The 22682-nt window shown below is 37.3% G+C and overlaps 2 protein-coding genes across 2 annotated transcripts; one reads left to right on the top strand and one right to left on the bottom strand.

Annotated features, from left to right (window-relative positions):
• The first annotated feature begins 7660 nt into the window (after positions 1–7660).
• On the top strand, positions 7661–8605 carry LOC104869651 (olfactory receptor 7D4). Its single transcript, XM_010635001.1, has one exon. The coding sequence runs from the start codon at positions 7661–7663 to the stop codon at positions 8603–8605; it is 945 nt and encodes a 314-aa protein (XP_010633303.1).
• Positions 8606–15956: 7351 nt separating this feature from the next.
• Positions 15957–16934, bottom strand: LOC104869650 (olfactory receptor 7E24). The gene has a single exon (XM_010635000.3). It carries the CDS (start codon positions 16875–16877, stop codon positions 15957–15959), a length of 921 nt encoding a protein of 306 aa, XP_010633302.1. The 5' UTR covers positions 16878–16934.
• Between the last annotated feature and the right edge of the window lie 5748 nt (positions 16935–22682).

The following is a 22682-nucleotide window of genomic DNA, read 5'->3' as shown; positions in this document are numbered from 1 at the left end:
CAGTCACAAAGCCAACCAGGAGGCCAGAGGGCAGGGGGAGCTTCAGGCACCTGTGCAGCTCTGGTCCTCACTGATTGCTGGTGGTTAGGAGAGCTGCATTGGGGTGGCGACGTGTTGACAGCTTCAGGCAGCTCTGGTCCTCACCATTGGCATGCAGCGGGAAGGCCTGGATGCACAGATGGAGTATTTTCTTCTCACTTTTCAACATATTTATGTGGGAATGTTATTAATTACTCAGGAGATCTACCCTCAATTTAAAATGCATCTAGTAGGAATATATTCATTTGATATTTTTAATGATGCTTCCTTACCCTAGAGTTGGGAAATACTACATGAAAGCATTTATTGGCTTTGCAATAATAGCTCCGATTAATAAGAAAAGAAGCATCTATCATATGGCAGTTGTTACTCCATGTATTTATATCAACTAGAAATCAACTCAGGTGTCAGTGCTGAGTTGCAGAGATGGAAATAATCTGCAGCAGATCACAGAAATAATGAGGGAAAGAGACAGGATTCAAAATTAAATCGTTCGTCTCTGTGTCTGATTCATGAATGTTTTTGTTTGTTTGTTTGCAAGCATAACAACTTTTTCAGCAGAGCTTCAGGGTTCTAAACCACAGTTTTGTCTGAGAAACATTAAGTACTTTCTAATTTCCTAAGCAATAATGAAATCAAGTCTTGAGTTGATTTCTCATACTTGTACCCATTAAGTTTATTAGTACATTTTAGGTATACAATATGCTGAAATTCATCATTGGGAATTTGTATGTTTATGTGATATCTCTTGGTTCTCGTTTTTTTCACATTCCCTAGCCATCCATTCAACCTCTCTACCCTCCTATTTACAAGGACTTTGTTTCCATTTTTTTCTTATTTCATATTCATTCCTTTCCCAGGCCCTCCCACTTAGCCTTTCCCCTTTGGAACTTTTTTACCTATTTCACTTTATACATTATACATTCTGATTCTTATTTAAATTTTCAGTTTCTCATACCAGAGAAAACATTCAGTATTTACACATTTGTGTCCCATTTATTACACTTAATAGTATGGCCCCAATGTGCATTCATTCAGTTATACATGTCTCTAGTTTCTCATTCTTTATTGAGCAGTAGCCAGGCCTCTCTGGACCATGGCTATAGCGGCCTTTGAGTTCCTCTAAAGGTAAATATGGTGAAATGCATCTTGGGATACAAATTTGCTAGGTGCCCCTTATTGAAGGAGCAGGGAGTGAGAATTAAGATGTGTTATGTGTATGTACATCATCCCATGATTACCATACATATGTATTAATAAAATTTTAAAATAACCATATATATAGAAAGCAAGTATTTTTACATACCCCTGATATGTATATTTATTCAAACTCTGATTGCACTAATTATGATGATATTAACACAGATTCTTTTACTCACCAATTTAATACCCACTAATGTATCCTATAAATGCCTTTGGTCACATATGTGTGAGAATGTTCTCTAAATTTCCCCCAGAAATGGACCAATTAAATATATTATGATGCATCTGTGCAATGATATACTGTACAAAGATTCCAATGTTGGACAATTTTCTTATGTGAAATTGTAAAAGGTAATTATTCCCCACTTATGGAAACAATAGAAGCAAAGTGCAGAGCAGTGTATAGTATGGTCTCAGTTGTTTTGAATAAATTAAAGGATATATACATATATATTTTTAAAACTAAGCCAAAATACCATCAATTCTTGGGGAGTTTTTTTTTTTGTGTGTGTGTGTGTTGTTGTTTTGTTGTGCTGGGGATTTCATGCAGAGTCTTTGCACTGAGCTAAACCCTAAGCCATTTTTGAGACAACAAATTGCTCCCTCACCAAGTTTGCGAGACATATCTCAGTCTTGTGATCCATCTGTCTCACTTCCCCAGAGAGCTTTGGTTACAGGCCTGGGCCACCATCCCCTGCTCCTGGGTTTCTCTTTAATGGAAGATTTTGTTATTCATTCACTACATTTACAGTTTTTGGTCTTTTTAGATTTCTATGTCCTTGGAATTTAATCTTTCTAGATTGTGTGTATCAAGGAATTTATACTTAACTTCTAGGATATCCAATATTTTATGTGTAAAATCAAGTAATATTTTCTTGTAATCTTTTGTGTATATTGTATCACTTGTAACTCTTCAACTTTATTTCTAGATATTATTTTTCTTCATGTTTTGTTTTCTTGCTTCCATTTAAAATGTATTTTTGCTGACATGTGAAAGCAAAAATTGCACATATGTGCAGTACTAGGTAACATTTTCATACATGTATATATTGTATAATGTTTGAACGAGGTTAAACACATCCGTCTCCTAAACTTTTACCATTTCTTTCTAGTGAAAGTTTTCCAACTCTTTTCTCATAGCTTTCTCTGATTTACAGTAGATTATTGTTGTCTATAATCGGGCACCAGAATAAAGGAACATGGGCGAATTAGAAGAACATGTAGTAAGTGAAATCAACCATGTGCTAAAAGATAAATACTGCATGATCTCTCTTACATGTGGATTTTATAAAGTCGATTTTATTAGATAGAGAGGAGGATGGTGTTTGCTAGAGGGTGAGTAAGAGCTGGGAAAATGACCAGCAAAAAATACAAAGTTCCAGTTAGAGATCAGAAATAAAGTGAAGGGATAACTTGTACAGCACCAAGACTACAGTTAATGATGACATTGTGTATCCTTAAATTGTTCTGAGTGGATACTGAGTGTTTGCCCACAAAAATTATAGCTATGTGAGATAATATGTATGTTCTTTTTCTAGATTTAACAGTTTAATAATGTATAACACTTTCAAGCATTATGTTGTGTGTTTTTAACCATGAATTTTACATGAGAGTTTAAAAAATAATCAAAGTTTATCCCCTTCCTATTTGTAAATGGTCCACCTCCTAGGTTCCTATTGCCTTAGCAATGTTCCACACTGCTGGGTCACAATGCCTGATATCCGCAGCTTAAGCCAGAAAGGTTTATTTTGTCTCTCCGTTTGCAAATGTTTCAGTCCAGTCAGGTGGGTCCAAGACAGAACCAACATGGTGGAAAGACCTGGGCAGAGAAAAGCAGGGAGAGCTCAAGGGAGGAAACTGAAAGGAAGACCCTTTCAGGTCCTGCTCACAGTGATCCCACCTCTTCCAAGCGGAGCTAAGAGCAAGTCAGCCACGCTGCCTCCATAATCTAATCAGATTTCAAAAGCCCCACCTTTGAGCTCATGAAGCTTAGGGGGACATCCAGATATACACCACAACTACTGGCGTCTACCTTTTATTTATTTATTTATTTTTAATTTTATTGAGTTTATTGGTACATTTTAGGGATACAGTACAGTTACATTCATTGTTGGGATCATGTACCTTTACATGGCAAGTCTTCATTCTCGTTTTTTCCCCTTACCTATGCCCTCCCTTCACCTCCTCCTCCCCTCCCCATCTACAAACACTTTATTTTCATCTTTTCATTCTCTCACATTTTTTTTCTTTCTACCTTTTATTTTACTCTAATGGATTTACAGAGATGGAGGAAGAGGGAGGGAAGGATGTGGAGATAAAAAATAAAATGTGTTGTGTACCTGTACCAACTTCCCATGATGAGTGTAATCACCTACTGCAAACATGTAGTAACGAAAATAAGTTTTTAAAAAATTAAAAAATAGAGTTGAAAAATAAAAAAAGATAAGCCTCTATTCTTCATAACAGTGTGGGTACTAAGTGATCCATAAAACCTCCAAAAATTTGAAGGCCATTTATCACAGTAGATTGTTCTGGGATTGCTTCACTGATGAAATCACACGTGATTTACAGTAAGCTTTGTGATTTTGAAATCAAAGAATATTATCATTAAGGAATAAAACGATCTACTTGAAGGCAATAGACATCTCACTCTGTTGTACCTGTATAGTTGCAAAATTAAAAAAAAAATTCCATCCGTACTCTTCTGTGTACCCCAGGGGAGATGAATTTTTCGAGAGTGGAGAGACAATGGAATGACCTACTTAATTAGGAGCTCTGACAATTCAAACCCTGACGTGCTAGAAACTAGAAACTCAACATGTGCCCCTCCCATGTCATTCTCCCATCTGTCTCCATGAAAACATAAAGAGGCTGCCTAGGCACAGGTCATGGAGGAGGAAAACCACTGCAGACCATCATGAGTGCTGTTGAGGCCAGATGGTGCAAAGAGAAAGAAGAGAGAAGGTGGGCATTCCTTTTAGCCTGTGAGGGTGCACCTTTGTACTGTGAAGGAAATTTAATTCCCAGTCACACTCATCATTTTCAGCCGTTTGGCTTCCTTTTCTCCTTCTGGACCCTAGAGTCTTTCCAGTAAGTTATTTTCTGGAGCATCTTCAACTTTCAATTTGCTCTTATAAGATGTGCCCTTCTGTTAGATTTACTTCACATAATTACTCATAAACAGACCAGTAACAACCTTTTATGCATGAGGTGTGTTCTATTGCATTTCAGGTTGCGGTTTTTCTGTTTTATCCTCTATTTTCACAGGCAGATTCCACTTCCTCAGAGCCTGATTCATTGCACATTACGGGGGCTGTCATTTCATCTTACTGTTCAAAATAGCATACAAATAATGTAATTGTTCGTGATGTTCAATAATCATTCCAGTTTCCTTTTACCATATTACTGATTCCTTTATATATTGAGGAAAATATTGAATGATTATAGTTACAGAGATTGTCTTGGAATTTTCATGAAACGGACACAAATATTTTGTTTTCGTGGAACATTTCCTGTAGCTTCAGTTTTGAGAAAAACTGTTGTCTCTTGAGTTAGCAAAAATGTCTCTGGTTTCTTTGTTTACTCACAGTGTTCACCCTGGATTCTAACCACAGAAATGCCTGTTAAATTTACTGAAACATAATTGAATACTGTAAATATAGTAGGGACTTTTATTCATTGATCTATGTAGCGATGAATTATATTAACCTATTAACCAGCATCCTTGTATTAAAGAAGCTTCCATTCCTAGAATTATTACTCTTCACTCATTATTTCTTACTCCCTTAAAATAGTTATGGCTGGATTTTACTTAACTGTGCTATTCAGTTTTGGATTCGTGTTCAGGCTGTGATCAGCTTGAGGATTTATTGTTGCATTATGGCAGACTTTTTTGGTTGGATAGCTAGTATACATTAAACCTATATACTTATCCAGGCTCCACAATGTAACAGATTCCATCCAAGTCCCTGGCAAGATAGAATTGATCTAACAGTCATAACCTCAGTGCCACAGATAACAGAATATTTCCCTCCTATATGAACCTCAGTTTCTGATAGGGAAACCACAACTTCTGTTCCCACTGCTAGACTATTTCTTTCCTCTTCTCCTCTGATTGGCAGTGACTCATCCCTCCTCTCTGAGCTTAAAATTTCCTCCTTTAGGGAAGACTGTTCTGTCCACCATAGTAGAATATATGTGCTCAAGTGTGTGTTCCATCTTGAATTTAATTAACAATCTCTAGGCAGTCATAATACTAACACTTTATGTGAGGCTGAATATAAAAGTTCATTGAAAATATTTATTTCACATCTTAATATTTACAAGGTAGTGTTAGTTGTGTAATTTGGGGGTACTTTTTCAAGTCAATCAATATATATTTTAGTCATTACAGCTTCTGATGTAACACAGTACATCCTGACTCCAGGGCATGGACACAAAAGCACAATTTTTATTTTATTCATTTGATTTTGATGGGTTCATTTTCTCTCTTCCTTTCATCCATGTAATCCCAATGGATTTTTTTTTCTAATTTTACATTCCTGGGGAGGTATTCTGTGAAAGAAAAAGCCATACCTATCGTTACTCATGGGAAAAGATATACAACAGCCAAAAAAGGGGTGAGAAGACCAATGTGGTTATCTGGATCAGAATCCCACCTATGAAAACAGCTGTAGGGTAAGGGAGTATTGGTAACTGAGCGTCACCCAAACCTCTTCTTTGAGAGGAACAGAAGTTGATATTTAGGAATGGACCATCTGATCACAGAAACTAAAGAAGAGCAGTTACAACAACACATTCACTTTTTTCTTTAGTTCTAGCACGAAGTGAAAATTTATCACGCCTACTATAGAGGAGAGGCATTTGTAGCTGAGAGAGTTTACTTTTTTTCTGAAGACCAAACAGTTGCTATGATGTTTCTGCATTCAGATTCAGGAACTCTTGCTCAGAAACTGAATTTTTACACCGCATCCCTATATTCTGGATTTCCCCAAAATTGAGACTTAACTGGAAAGTAATCAGTCTTGAAAACTTGAGATAAAAGATAATAGTCTCAATCACTCTTCATTACCAGCATTAGGGTGCAGCCACTGAGCAAGTGAATAGTGAGGTTTAATATTCCTGCCCCTGGGCATTGCTACACAAACCACGAGAGTTCATTTTTTGGGGTAGGTGTTGTCTTCTAGGAAATACTGTTCAGTTGTACCTTGGGAGAGACCTATACCCAAAGCATTTATGATGAAAAGGAGAAAAAATAGTGTAACAAGTTTCAATGACAATGTGACAAGCTTTAATAAGTAATAATAATGTGACAAGTAGTTTTCATCACCGTAGCTTATTGAGACTATGACCTTAAACAGAGTCAGTTTTGAACACTGCAATGTTTCAGTAGTAGCTGCATTTTTAGAAAGAAAAAAAGTAAGGCACTGTAAGTTGAGCTGCAGCATTAGTTTAAGTGCTACCTCATACAATAAAGGTTGCTTAAAGGTGTTAAAATACCTTGATATTGACTACAGGAGAGGTGTTAAAATAAAGAAGTGTGGAGGTTATTAGAGAATACATGTAAATGTTTTCAAATTTTCTGGAAAGGTGATGGCAAACAAACATTTGTAATTCATTCACAAATTCAAATGAATGAGAAAACTGAACCAACTGAATCAGTGCTATAAAAAGCACAGCCTGTAACAGCTAAAACTTGGAAACAGCCCATTTGCCTATCAGTTGGAAACTGGATAAAGAAGATGTGGTTTTTCTATAAAGTGGAATACTACTCAGCCATAAAGAATGAGAAATTAGATTCATTCATAGGAAAGTGGATACATATTGAGGATATACTCCTAAGTGAAATAAACAAGTCACACATGTGTAAATACTGAATAGTTTCTCTGGTGTGAAAAACTATAATAGTACATAAGATCCTAATGAGATAAATGACAGTGTGAAATAGGAAGAAAACTTCTAAAGGTATAGGGAAAGTGGAAAGGGTAGGGGAAAGCTAATAATGGAAAAGAAAAAAATATGAGAAAATGAAAAAATGGAAATAAAGTGTGTGTAAAGGGGGAGGGGAGGAGGGAGTGAAGGGAGGGCAGGGACAAGGGGAAAAATGAGAACCAAGACTTGGCATGTAAAGGTACAAGATCCCAATGATGAATGTAACTGTACTGTATACCTAAAATTTACCAGTAAACTCAATTTTAAAAAAAGCATAAATTTCAGGTACATTATAGAAAGTATAAATGATTACATGAATTTAAAAATGAAATGAGCTACAGCTTGGCTGTGGGAACCACTCTCACTGGCTCAGAAGAGGGTGAAGGGGGTTCATCCAGAGGTGACTGTGAGTGGTGTCTGCCTGTCTTTCAGGTTCTATTCACTGAATGTTGCTATTTCATCCTTCTTTGGATGACAAACCAGTGACATGGAAGGAGAAAACCACACACATGCAGCACAGTTCCTTCTGATGGGCCTCTCAGAGGACCCAGCCCTGCAGCCCGTCCTCTTCGGACTGTTCCTATCCATGTACCTGGTCGCCGTGCTTGGGAACCTGCTCATCATCCTGGCCGTCAGCTCTGACTCCCACCTCCACACCCCCATGTACTTCTTCCTCTCAAACCTGTCCTTTGTGGACATCTGTTTCACCTCCACCACGGTCCCAAAGATGCTGGTGAACATCCAGGCACAAAATAAAGATATCACCTATACAGAGTGCCTCACTCAGGTGTACTTTTTTATGATTTTTGTGGGGATGGATAATTTCCTGCTGACAGTGATGGCCTATGACCGCTTTGTGGCCATCTGCCATCCCCTGAACTACATGGTCATCATGACCCCTCGGCTATGTGTCCTGCTGCTTCTGGTGTCCTGGATCATTATTTTCTGTTTCTCCTTGTTTCATATTCTCCTGTTGATTCAGCTGTCCTTCTCCACTGGCACTGAAATCCCACATTTCTTCTGTGAACTGGCTCTGCTTATCAAAGTGGCCACCTTTGATATTCTTGTCAAGGTCAATATCATCATATTGTATGTGTCAAGTGTCCTGTTCATTGTGTGTCCCATCACTGGGATTCTTTTCTCTTACTCTCAGATCATGTCCTCTATAGTGAGAATGTCCTCCAAGGCAAGCAAGTATAAAGCATTTTCTACCTGTGGGTCTCACCTCTGTGCAGTCCTCTTGTTCTATGGAACAGCACTTGGGGTTTACTTCAGTTCATCTGTGATTCATTCTTCCCATGAAAGCTCTGTTGCCTCTGTGATGTACACGGTGGTGACCCCCATGCTGAACCCCTTCATCTACAGCCTCAGGAACAGGGATGTGAAGGGGGCCCTGGGAAGACTCCTCAGCCAAGCAGCCTCTGGTCCTTAATGGTCTATTCAATTCCCAAATAAGTGTGCACTTAGGCAATGCTGTGAATTTACGCATATTAGATGCTAAATTTTCTGCTGAATATTACACGTATAACATCTTGTAGTTCCAAAGCACTGTAACTCTGTTGTTGTATAGTTTTGTATCTATTTTTCTTAACTCCTTCAGTACTTAAAATATGTTTTTCCTTATCCATGATCTATAAAGTTTTCCATTTGTTAAGTTTTCTAACGGACTTTTCTGAGATTTTCAACACAATGGAAGCACACATGTCAAGTGTTTAACTGGTCTTTTCAAAAAGTATTGTATGAATACTATGCTCTTCACCTTAATTGGCTTTATTCCTGTTTTTCTGGAAGAACTAGAATTCAAATTATCAAATTAGTGTATTTCCCATATCAAGACTATGCTTGACTCTTTATATGTGTGACTATTTAGTCTTGAAATGATTTCTTTGTGATATTTCTCAGTCCTCTAATTTGTAAAGGGAAGGGACTGAGACTGGTATGGATTCTAACCGGAATCTGACACTGAACACACATTGTTCTCTTTGCTGTCCTACGTTTTCATAATATCAATGATTAGATTTTTCAAAACAAAATCAGGATTCTACCTTTGAAGTAAGGTTTACACATTGTATTCATAATGATAGAATGCTTTGCAAATTCTGAAATGATCTTTGTGAAGGCCTTTTTCCTTGTCTCTGCTTTTCCTTCTTTCCTCATTTTCTTCTTTATTATTTCCATTGTACCTCTATTTAAACTTTTTTCTGCCCTCCTTTATTCCCTCTGTCCTCCTCCTCCTCCATTTGGACACTTTCATTGCTGTGTTTTTCATGGATGTAAAATATTGTAATGTGTATATCCGCAAGCACATGCATTCAGGAATAGCTGGACATGTGTATGAGTTCCACTTTTGTGGAATTGTGTATAGTGCTTCAATAGATATGAGTGCAAATTTATTTATTTGAAGACAGTCATATGCCAGGTGCTTCAGTCAGTGACAGACAGGCTGTGCTGTGATGGTCCTACAAAATAACAGTGAACCTTTTAGAGCTCTCAGTGTTATAAGCAGTCTGCTTTGCCATGAATGCCATAGGGTCAGCACCACTATCCTAAAAGATGTTTTGATCAGCAGTGTCCTAGTCAAATTCACTTGTGTAACCACACACTGTGACATTTACATAATGACAAAAACACCTAACAAATGTTTCTTCGGCACCTACCCTGGTTGTTAATCATCACATGACTATGCTTGCTTTTAATTATTAATGTACCTGGAAATGGAACTAATTGCTAGGTCGTAAGGTCATTTCATGTTTAATACCTGAAGAAGAACCAAATACTTTTTATATTGTAATGCATAAAGGCTCACGATGAGAAAACCATTCTTGCAAGATTTGTGTCTGCACCCCTGGGCCCCCCTGCACTTGCTGATTTATGCTCCTTCTCTGCTGGCTCATGAAAAAGACTGCAAGTCTGAAGACTCTCCTGGGTCTGATTTCCAGTGAAGCCTCAGGTTCTGTCCCTGGATTGGATATGAATATGGTATCAGATGGGATCTTCCTCATCCATGCAGGCAGGGAGGAGGAGACTCAAGTTGGAAACAACTGGACTGAATCTACCACCTGAAGTGCTGAAAGCGCAAGCGGATTACTATTATATTACCCTAGAGACTGAATGCACAGCACTCATAATCAGATAAATTGGTCAATGTCATTACAGTCACTGAGGAATTCCTAATATTAAGGTAAGAAGAGGAGAAAGTGAATGTCTTTGGTATGTTTTTGGCTCTTCCTCAACTCAGGAAAGTTCATGCGTGCTAGTGACCTCTACAACCATTGCCTGATTTTCACAGATGGGCCTGTTTTTTAATTTTATTTTTGTTGGAGTAAAATATTCACAAAAACACCATTGCAAAAATTCTAGGAAAACATTTCAGAGGAGTCAAAGTCACAGTATTATAAAATTATATCTTAAACCTTCCAAATGTTTTCATTTTGGAAATTGAAAATTTATACTGTTTTAAATTTCCCTCTTCATCATAGTGTACCAGCCAGGCAATCACAAGTCCAACAAGAGAATCATAAGACTCTGGCATCATGGATCAATCTGAGGAATTTTTTAGGGAAATAGAAGTACTGCGTGACAATAATGGTAAGGGAAAAATCAGGCATACAAGGTTAAAGGTTGCATAGTTTTTCTTGAGCGAGAAGCCCACATGTAAAAGTCAGTAAAAGAGCAAAACAAAAGAGTGATAGCAGGAAAGAGGGAGATAGATTCTTTTCTATTTTTGCAAATGCTAAGGTAAGGTGACATAAGGAGAGGGGCTTGGGAGGAAGGACAAGGGGAAGAAAAAGAATTAGGATGTGCTGTGTACATCCACCCATTCCCCATGATCAATGAAATCAATATGTACTGTAAATATAACAGCTCAATTTTTAAAGATTATAATTTATTAAATGCATGAAATGATAAATATAATATGAGCAAAGAAGTGTGTGTTCAGTTCTAGATATTGTTTCATTGTTCCTTCCAAAGTGCATTTGAATGGATACTTAAGAGTAAACTCTTAGACTACAGAGCCTCTGAGAGGACAAAATGCTTCTCTGTATCTCAGGCTACAGAAGAAGGGACTCAAAAAACAGATGAGCACATCAGTGAGGCTAGCACAGGGTTTTGGAAAGCCTTGATATATCTAAGCGAATCAGGAGTAATAATCAAGTGGTAACTATGAATACATAATACATTAATCATTAAAATAGATAGTTTACTGATGAATACAATCACAATCTCCTGTGTAAGATCAAGAGAGCCCCAGAGAGAAAAAGATGGCAGAGTAAAAGCCAGCAGGAAATTACAGCCTCTCCAGCAACGGAATTTGAGACACCTGGAAAACAGCAACTTAAGGAATAGAAAAAGCAGAGATCCAATCCTCAAGAAAGAGCAGGAAGGCTAGAGATCACATCACAGAGAAATTGAAAAGAATGTAGAAACTTGAATGAACCAGGCTCACAAAGCCCATCACGGCATAACCTCATCCACCTCATTCGTTGGATCAGGCACTGTGTGGCTTCCCTCTTTCCTCCAAAGTCGTAATGACTATGAAAGGTAAAGCAGTGGATTGAACCAGGACACGTCAGCAGCCAGGACAGAGCAACCATAGAGACTCACAGGAGGTTTCCAGAACCGCTACTGAAAGTGTCAGGGAAGAGGGATAAATGTGTTCAAACAGGTAGGTGTATTCTGAGGCAGATTAATGGCAGTGGGGCTTCTATTGCAGGCATTTTTATTTAAGCATTCACCATGTTTTATTCCTATCTTGTCCCCTTCCTTGTTTTCATTTTCTGATAATCAACCTATGAATTGAGAGTTGATGACATTATCACCAAGGAAGTTTCTAAACCAGGGTTTGAATCCCAATATTTTTACATCTAATGAATATTTTTTGTAAAGTTGTCTACTATTTTAAACATAATTTCTTGTAGTAAAATATAAATAATAACAATTGCCATTCTCAATCAGAATAAGTGCAGAGTTTAATGTCTTTTATTACATTTACAGTGCTATGGAGATTTTATCATCAGTTCCAAAAATGTTGCTTCTTTGCAAAACTGTTAATTTGTACTCATTTTAACACTCCCCATCTGTACTTGTTACTTTACATAGACCAGCTAAAGGACTCAAAGTTGTACCTTAAGGGTAAAATCAAATGTAATATGTAAAGACTGCTATGTAACTGTGGTGATACTTATTACTGACTGCTCTGTATGTTAAATTTGTTTACATCCCCCAAATCTACATGGTTTCTAAGTGCAAAACTTAGGAGAACATTTACTATATTGGCATTATGGAGTAAAACTGTTTACAATGATAGACTGTTCCTGACTTACAACTATGTGATCTTTATTGTATTATGATAGTTAGATGTACCTAAATATTACATAGTCTGTGCAGTGCCATTCTAATGAAAGATTAATTAAAAGAATCACATCACAGTGACATATGTGCACCTGTGTTTATAGCAGCACATTTTGTAATAGCCAAAACCTGGAAACAGACCATTTGCCCATCAGTTGGAGATTGGATAAAGATGTGGTTTTTCTATAAAATGGAATACTACTCAGCCATAAAGAATGAGAAATTAGAGTCATTCATAGGAAAATGGATGCATATTAAGGATATACTCCTAAGTGACATAAATAAGTCACACATGTATAAATACTGAATAGTTTCTCTGGTGTGAAAAACTATAATAGTACTCAAGATCCTAAAAGGATAATTAACAATGTGAAATAGGAAGAAAAGGGCTAAAGGTGTAGGGAAAGTGGGAAAGGTAGGGGAAGGGGAATAAGGGAAAAGAAAAAAATGTGAGAAAATGAAAAAATGGAATTAAAGTGTTTGTAAATGGGGAGGGAGGAGGGGGTGAAGGGAGGGTAGGAACAAGGGGAAAAAATGAGAACCAAGAACTGTCATGTAAAGGTACAAGATCCCAGTAATGAACGTAACTGTACTGTACACCTAGAATGTACCAATAAACTCAACAAAAAGATTGGAAAAAAGTCATTTATATAATACATTAGTAAACAAATGAATTAAACTGAGACACTTTAATTAAAAAAATTCAAATTAATAGATGCCTTATGTATGCCATTTTATTTTCTATAATTTGATAAAGGTAGCATGTTACTCATAAGTTACACTTCAATAAAATTTTAAATTCATTTTACAGATAATGAAGATAATCTAATGGCCCTGGTGTAATAATGTAATCATGAAGTTATCCCAAAATGCTTTGTTTCCTCTCTTTAGTTTTATTTTTTGTTTTCCTGGTAAAACTTTGCAAATGTTATCTATTAACTGTCTACAAGAAAGTGACTTCTAAAAGACAACCTGTATAGTAGGTTCAGATGATGTGCCCATCACCTACAGTTCAGATAGAATATGACACTGGCTTCTCACACTAGTACTCCTAATCCTGACCATGATTAATGGAAGAAATAGCTATCTCTCATCATACTACATATTTCAGTTTCCAATGTCTGGAAACTATTATAATAGGAATAAGACATACTTTTACCATTCCGGACTGATGTAACTGACCTTCTGGGTGTTGAAAAAGGCAGGCTTAGAGGGCAAACTTAAGAAAGAGTCTACAAGGAGAGCCAACACTTTGTCCCTTGCTAGTTGGTCAGTCAAATCCCAAGATACAACATCCCTTGGAATAGAAGCTGCAACTCTGGTGAGTCACTGGAAACCCAACAAAAGGGATGGTTGAACCATAGAGTACACGGGTTTTGTGTACATGTTTTGTGAAACAGAGTCACTAGATGGGATTTTTACCATGCTTTGTAAGAAATCCATACGGTCTAACAAGACAATAACCCATCTTGGCCAATGACACAACTGGTAGAACAAAACAACTAGAGGATCTAAGTCACTGCACATGGCCCTAAAGAGTAACCCCTCAAGACCTTTAACTGACCTTCCTTCACAGATGTGTGGAAATACATTAACTTTGCTTGATAGTGTCTTTGAATTGGTGTAAACACCCCACAGCAAAGTAGAACTGAAAATATGGAACAATGGCTTTATGAAATCAGAGAAAGCTAGGCTATAATTAAAAAGAAGCTCTAAGCACTGCAACAGCCACTACTGGCAGTCTCTAGCTGAACTCATAACAGCTTAAGCTACATCTGCAAGTTTTGATTCCCAGGATCCACTATCTCCTAAAAACATGACCTTCTACCTGTCTTACTGAATTGTTACTGTATTATTTTTATGTATATTTAAATTCACTCTCAACTGAAGATTTGGGTTCTTGTACTTATATCTTCCTAGAAGCTGAAATATTCAGACTCCTAAGCTTTATTACTTTTGTGTAAATGTTCTGACAGCTACTCCATACTATGTTTATATTATCAGAGGCCAAGCCCTGTAAAATATCCTCAAGGTTACAAAATAGAGGACAGATCTCATGTTCTGAGACTGGTAGTAAAATTTTTGATGGTCCATTGCTCACATAAAAATAGACATACATGTATTTTCTGCATTTTTTACCATTAAAATAAGGGAATATTGGGTGTGTTATTAAAAATGCTCAGAGAAATATATACTCTATGATCCTATTTACTTTAGTTGGATAAACACCTCAAATCATATAGAAGTAAAATGCTGCCTGATTTTGTCTGAATGCTACAACTTTTTTGAAGCCCTATTCACTTATATTCTACTTTTGAATCTTGACACTTGCTTATTTAACTTGGTTAAAAATGAATAAATATTTCACACATGTGTAAATACCGAATAGTGTCCCTGGTGTGAATAATCTGCAACAATGCATAAGATTCTAATAAGATTACTGACATTTAGAAATGGGAAGAAAGGAGCTAAAGGTGTAGGGAAGGTGGGATGGGTAGGGGAAGAGTAAAAAGGGAAAAGAAAAAAATGTGAGAGAATGAAAAGATGAAAATAAAGTGTTTGTAGATGGGGAGGGGAGGAGGGGGTGAAGGGAGGGCAGAGGTAAGGGGAAGAAATGAGAATCAAGACTTGCCATGTAGAGGTACATGATCCCAACAATGAATGTAACTGTACTGTATCCCTAAAATGTACCAATAAACTCAATTAAAGCTGAAAAAAAAATGAAGTTGAAAACTCACTCACTAATGGGCTAAAAGGATGATGTTTTATCAATTGACAAAAACCCATCCATTTTTGTTTCCTTTAGATCAGAGTGAGACTTTTTTTTCCCTAACTTGGCAAGGGCACTGCCCCCACCCCAGCCTGAAGCAGGCTTAAGAAGATAGAACTTCAGACCTCCACCTCTCTTAGGAGGATACATCAAAGACTGGGAAGGCTGAAATAAGATCTGATAGAAGAAATAAAGATAGGTAGGAGGAAGACAAGGAAAGTGATAATTTAGAAATTTTAGTTTTAAGAATATTGCAACTACAGGATACAAAGTTAACGGACAATTATGCATATCTGTATTCTTTAGGTTTCTTTATGGTTATTGTGTTAAGATATATGTAACCAAAGGTACCGTTTTAACCATTTTAGGTGCACAGCTTGGTGACATTAACTATAATTTTGTTTTGGTACACCCATCATACTTATCAGTCTCAAAAAATTTTACCATCCCAATGAATTTTACACGAAGGAAGAACCCTTAATTCCAACATTTCCCAACCAGTCATGATTCTTCTGCTGTGAAACATGATAAATTGAATACATCACATTTCTCAAATGTAGCCAAGGAGTTAGCATTTGCAGATGAGTTTTGAGGGTTCCACTATACCGCATTCTCCAAACTACATTCCAAATAGATACGGAATGTCCTGGGATTAGACTCTTCAACCGCGGAGCCTCTTTAGGGTGTTAAGAATGTCCCTGTTCCTCAGGCTGTAGATGAAGGGATTCAGCATCGGGTTGACCACAGCGTACATCAGGGAGGCCACCATGCCCTTCCTGGGAGAATGTGATGGATTTGAACCAAGATACGTTCCAATACCTGTTCCGTAAAATAAGCAAACAACTGACAGATGAGAACCACAGGTAGAAAAGGCTTTGTACCTCCCCCCAGATGATGGGATTTTCAGAAGGGCAGAAACAATTTTATAGTAGGAGAAAATGATCCCGGACATGGGAAAAAAACCAAATAGGATGCCAATTGTGTACGTGACTATGTTTTTGATTAGGGTATCAGAACATGAAAGGTCAAGGAGTCGAGAAGGGTCACAAAAGAAACTAGCAATTTGCATATTCTTGAAACAGGTAACATTTAAGACAATTAAATTGTTCACCTGGGAATCCAGAAGGCCAGAAAAGACAGAGAACGAAACTAACAAGACACAGCGTGGAGGGTTCATAATGGTTGAGTAATGCAGCGGGTGGCAGATGGCCACAAAGCGGTCGTAGGCCATCACAGTCAGTAGCAAGTCATCCATACATCCAAAAAAGAGAAACAGAGACAACTGTGTCAGGCAGCCCACAAAGGAGATGACTCTACTGTGAGTCAAGATGTCTACAATCAACTTTGGGACTGTAGAGGAGGTGAAAGAGATGTCAGCCAAGGAGGGGTTGGAGAGGAAGAAGTACATGGGGGTGTGGAGGTGGGAGTCAGAGCTGACGGCCAGGATGATGAGCAGGTTCCCAAGCACTGTGACCAGGTACATGAATAGGAACAGTCCGAAGAGGACGGGCTGCAGGTCTGGGTCCTCTGAGAAGCCCAGGAGATGGAATTCTGAGACTCTTGTCAGATTATGTGCTCTCATAGTGCTTGAACACCTTTTCAAAAAGAAAAATTCATTGGAAAAATGAAACCAAAACTAGCGCACAAAACTCAGTATATTTTAGGAATCCAAGTATTCACAAGCAAAGTGGTACTGCATGAGGTCCAAAACCTTTAGGAGCATTGTTCTATAGGGACAAACCCCACCATCAAGGACTCGGTGTTGGGTGGTTCATTTTCCACTTCCTCCTTACAGATACTGCACTGCTCAGTGTAAGCAGACCAAGGACACAGAGTTCAGAAGTCCTTGATCACAGTAAAATACCACTGACACTGTTTTTTACAAAGAAAGTATAGAGAATGGTTAAGATGTCCTGATTTGAGCAGATATGATTTTTTTTTTTTTTTTTGGTACCAGGGATCGAACTCGGGTCCTTGCACTTGTGAGGCAGGCCCCCGAACCGCTGAGCTAAATCCCCGGCCCAAGCAGATACGATTTTATAGGAAGAACATTTTGATACATTCAACTATTTCCTCTTTTATATTCAGAATACGGTGCACACTCCTTTGCCTTAGAGTGCCTACAAATACTATAAAATCTAGGACTGCACTGATTGATAATTGAATCTAAATTAATTATTTTCAAACAACTCACTCTGTCGGCACTTTTTAGGTACACATCGTGATCGCATTCATCACTGGGAACTTGATATGTTTGAATTCTTGCTTTTTCCCACCCACTCCTTCCCTTTCTCAACCTCCACCCCTACCGTATTTGCAAAATATTTTTCTGTTTTCTTCCTCCATTTATCATATTTTTAATCATTCCCTTTTCAGAGCACTTTGTTCAGCAACTGACCTCGGAGAAATTTTTATCATTTTGGGTTTTCCTATTTTCGTCTTTCAATTGTGTAAGAATCTCTTCGTCTTTGTTTGTATATAAACTATTAGAGGAACTTGAGTTTGCCAGTTTACTTGGTGAATTTGAGCTCAACTTCTCTTTGGCGAATTCAAATTTGTATACAGAAAGTTTAAATATGTGCATGTAATTTTAAGACACGTCGACCACAAAACGTAGCATTAGTGCACACTGCACTTGTTGATAATTAAAAATAACAAATCATAAGATGCACCTTTGACATTTCAAATTTTACACAGGTTAATTATATAATACAATATCACTAGCATATCTGCTATGTAAATATCTCTCCATTAATGTATTCTTCAGCATCTTGGAAATGTTCTTTTCTTTGATCATACACCCTCTTGTATGTAGGTGAAGGGACAAGAAACAAAGTCACCAGGTCCTGGCTGTGTTTAGCCAGGAAAGGTTCTAACCTACAGACTTTCTCAACAATCTTTCTTCCTACATAAATTATATTTCTCTTATTTCAGCTATGCAAAGGCAACTGGGACACATTTTTTGGTCAGGCCACACTGTTGTTTAATTGGAAATAACACATTAAACAGATACTATATAAAATAATGTAAACATACTGTAAAATAGCTACAATAGAAAAGTTTACATTGTTTTATAAACACAGCTGTAAAATGGGGAGCAGAATTAACTGCTTATATGACTGCACTATGAACATAATTTAAAAAAATTATTTAATGTGCATCACTGTTGGTTCTAGTTTAGTAACACAGTTATCTGGGGGTATTTAAATACATACAGATACTCTAGACTTAGGCCAGAAAATTTCATCAACATATTTACATTTCAAGACTTCATGTTATTTTCTTCAGCAAGATTTGAAAACCACTCTTATAGAATACTTCGTGGAATTCTGAAAACACCCAATTAGTATTATCTTCATTTCTTAAATATCTGAACAATTACCTAAGCAAGTTAAATATGTCTTCCTAATTTCATCCTGCTGCTTTCTTGTTTGCAAATTAGTCTCTTATGAATTTTCTGGGTAGATTTTCCTGTCAGTGTTTCCAGGTCAGTGTTAATTTATGAATCCACAAGCAGTTTTCTAAAAATATTATTGTAAAAGTATCAAATTAATGTAAGAAGGAAAATACATTTGTCCCCAAAATACATTAGATTGCAACCAGAAGTGATTTTAAATCTTCTTTAATGAAAACACAGCATTATTTGAGAGAGACCTTATTTAACTTGTAAATTTATTATTACAACAATCTTTTCTAAATTTTTGTGCCTTGCTCCTTGTCACTCAAGTAAAATTTTGTATGTAAAATATTGGTGGAGGTTATATTTCTGATTTCCAGAAAATAATACTGATAAAATTTCATGATTTTTTTTCTAATAAATGCCAGTCACTTAGATCTCTTTATTCTACTGAAATACCTTCAAAGTGTCCATGCAGTCTGTCCAGTGATGAGCTCTGCTGGTAACATAAAAAGAGATTCATACTCTTAAGGTGAATAACATCATCATCTTACTCCAGTGGCACAGAGGAGCTTGTGCCAAGGGAAGGTGCTGAGGAAATGAATACTTAGTCCCGTGTCACTGACCTGCGTGTGACAATAGGCAGACTGTGTGTGAATCTCTCCTCTTCTCTGGGGTCACACTGCTTGGGAAAAATAAGAATGGCATTTCTCTCCGCATAGGTGGCAACACAAGCAAGTTTGGAAATTTTTTGCCCTTTGTGAGGATTTGTTTTGAAAATAAAAAACTGTAGCTTAAGCAAGTAGGTAGTGTACTGATGAATATAATCTGTATTCAAACAGTAATGGTGTCTGGACTGATATGAAGTTCTATACCACATCTCAGCCTGAGGCACACCTTCACCTGATCCCTACTCTTTGGACTTTTTTAAACCCATGGATAACTCTGCTCTGTTTTTCAGTATTGATATAGATGCAATTAAATGGATCGCAGGGGCCATGTTCCCATGACACGGATAAAAACTAGCTCTTTTGTTCTACGACTCAGGGCATTTGTGAAAGGAGTGAACAGGCAGATGAAAACACACCAGGCATCTCCACATCAGGCTGATTAAGGACAGTTATTGTGATGTAGGGAAAGGTCCTTTCAATGTGTAATAGAGGTTTTAATTTTTGATGCATCTTTTACGCCAAATAGTGTGTAGGCTCTGGGGAAACAGATGTAAATGAAGGCACATCATCTGTCTCCAAATATATTCATATATTTACACAAACACAAAAATAAAATGTCTTGCAACAAAAATAGAAAAATAATATCAGGTCAAAGGACATGATCAGTACAAAGATTATTTGAATCACTAATAACAGTGATGGCTATGCTTTCTTTCGCTCTAATTTTACAAACATTAATCCCAAATAGAGCCCTCCTTCTCTGTCTCAGAGAATGCGGTCTCAGAGATATCACGTGCCTGCCCCGAATCCCAGTGAAAAGAAGTGGAGCTAAAAGGATTATCAAATAAATGGAAAGATCTTGTCCGATGCACTGTAGTTTTCATTGTTTCCAACCCCACAGAAAGATACAGACAGAGGAACAAATTCCATAAACTCAGGTGCATCTGAGATAATTCTGAACACAATTCAAGGCAAGACAAGCCCATGTGAGACTGTGTGAGATAACAGCAATCATGGGAAGGGTGGGAGGAGCTGCAGAAACACCCAGCAGTGGCGTCAGGAGGGAAATCTGTGCTGAATGGTGGAGGGGCTGCTCTCGGAGATCTTGGCCTGTGGTCTGCTTCTGTCTATGGTGGATGCAGCTAGGGACATTCACTCCTGTCCTCTGTGAGCTTTGAAGAACCCCCAAAACTAATAGAAAGTGAATAAGGATTCTCGTTCTGAAGTGGCAAAAGAGGTAAATATTTTCCTGTGTTAGGAGGACAATCTGCCAGAATTTCTCTACGATGCCCTTTGTCTCTAACCAGACAGCCCGATTCACTAGACTCATCTCTTCACCTATTGACTTACTGTAAGATCCATTAAAATGATGGACTCTGCTATTTTCTATAAGAAATAACAGTGGGCACTTATACCTTCTAGAATACAAACCACATGAAATAAAGTATGCTACATAAAGGAAGTATCACAATGCCTAAGAAATAGGAAGCCCTCAAAACAGGTTCATGATGCTATGGTTACTGTCTCCCCCTCCCACATTCTTATAATCACCTTCCTAATCCTTGTGGAGTACTTAGCAATTGCTGAAAAAGACACATTTTCTCCTGCTGTTGGGTGAGACATCCTTGAGAAGTGGAAACAGGATGTGTAGAAAACAAATTTGAAATAATAATTCTGCTTTTCCTCCTAAAACAGAAAACACAAAATTTCCATTCCTCATAACTGATACTTTTCATACTTGTACCTTCCCACTGGGCACCCAAACTGTCATGTTTGTCCTCATGGTAAAGAAACAATGCTTGCAAGGATCCTTTCATATCCATCAGGTCCATCTGCACTTTCTAGGTGATATTGTTTCCCTTCTGGGTCATAGTCAAGGAGAGCAGACACAATGGCCCTCCTATGTCTGCAGCCCAATGAATCCTCAGTCTCTGTCCTTAGGACCTAAATTAATACAAATTTAAATGGAAGGCTCCTGATGCAGACACCTCTTGGCTATGACATGGGTATGGAGGTCACTGGACTGGAGTCATCAAAGTAATGAGGTGGAGATGTAAGGTGATTATCGACTATTTTATGACTGGAGACTCAATGCTCACAGCTTATAATTAGCCAGATTGGTCCACACCATCCAAATCTCTAAGGGTTTTATAGCATTAATGTAGGGAGAGAAAAAGAAAACAAACATCCACAAGAGATTTGGGGATTGGGATCTTCTCTGCTAAATTTTGTTGCCCAGAATTGCTTTTTTTTATTCAAGGCCTTTTCTGGTTCCAAATGAATTTAATTTATTTATTTTTCTCATTGAGTTTATTGGTACATTTTAGGTATACAGTACAGTTACATTCATCATTGGGATCTTGTACCTTTACATGACAGGCCTTGGTCCTCATTTTCCCCCTTACCCCTGCCTTTCCTTCACCCCCCTCCTCCCTTCCTTATTTGCAAATAATTTATTTCCATTTTTTCAATTTCTCATATTTTTTTCTTTTCCCTTATTTCCTTTCCCCTACCTTTCCCACTTTCCGTATACCTTTAGCCTTTTTCTATTTCACATTATCAATTATACCATTAGTATCTTATGTATAATTACAGTTTTTCACACCAGAGAAACTATTTAGTATTTACATGTGTGACATTTATTTCACTTAAGAGTGTATCCTCAATGTGCATCCATTTTCCTATGAATGACTCTAATTTCTCATTCTTTTTTTTTTTTTTTTTGGTACTGGGGATTGAACTCGGGACCTTGTGCTTGTGAGGCAGGCAGTGGAACCACTGAGCTACATCCCTGGCCCCTAATTTCTCATTCTTAATGGCTAACTAGCATTACATTTTATAGAAAAACCAAATAACAGACTCACTGGGAGAGAAATTAGGGAAACAATTCCTTAATTCCTTTTACATTAGCATCCAAATGAATTTTAGATATATTTTCTCCAGCCCTATGATGTGTGCTATTGGTATTTTAATTGGGATTAAATTTGCATACAATTTTGAGAGTGTTTCTATTTTCACTATGTTGGTTCTTCCTACCGAAGAGCAAGCGACATCTGTCCATTTACTGATATTCATTCTATCTCTTTTTTCAGAGTTGTATAGTTTTCAAAGTAAATATCTTTAACTTCCTTTGTTAGAAGGAAGAATTTAATAATTAAACATCATACCCCCGTGTACAGGCACAAATTCCATATGATGAATGTGATCATTGTGTATAGTTTTATTTTACAAATAAAACAAACTCATGATATAGAAATTAGTAGCTGCTAAAAAACCTGATAGTACAATTTAAAAATAAGAAAACTGATCATTAGACATT

The sequence above is a fragment of the Fukomys damarensis genome, unplaced genomic scaffold, assembly GCF_012274545.1.
Source record: "Fukomys damarensis isolate Sample0158 unplaced genomic scaffold, DMR_v1.0_HiC HiC_scaffold_37, whole genome shotgun sequence".
Classification (NCBI taxonomy): domain Eukaryota; kingdom Metazoa; phylum Chordata; class Mammalia; order Rodentia; family Bathyergidae; genus Fukomys; species Fukomys damarensis.
Note: the sequence above shows the minus strand (reverse complement) of the source record. Positions and strands in the feature narration are given on the sequence as shown.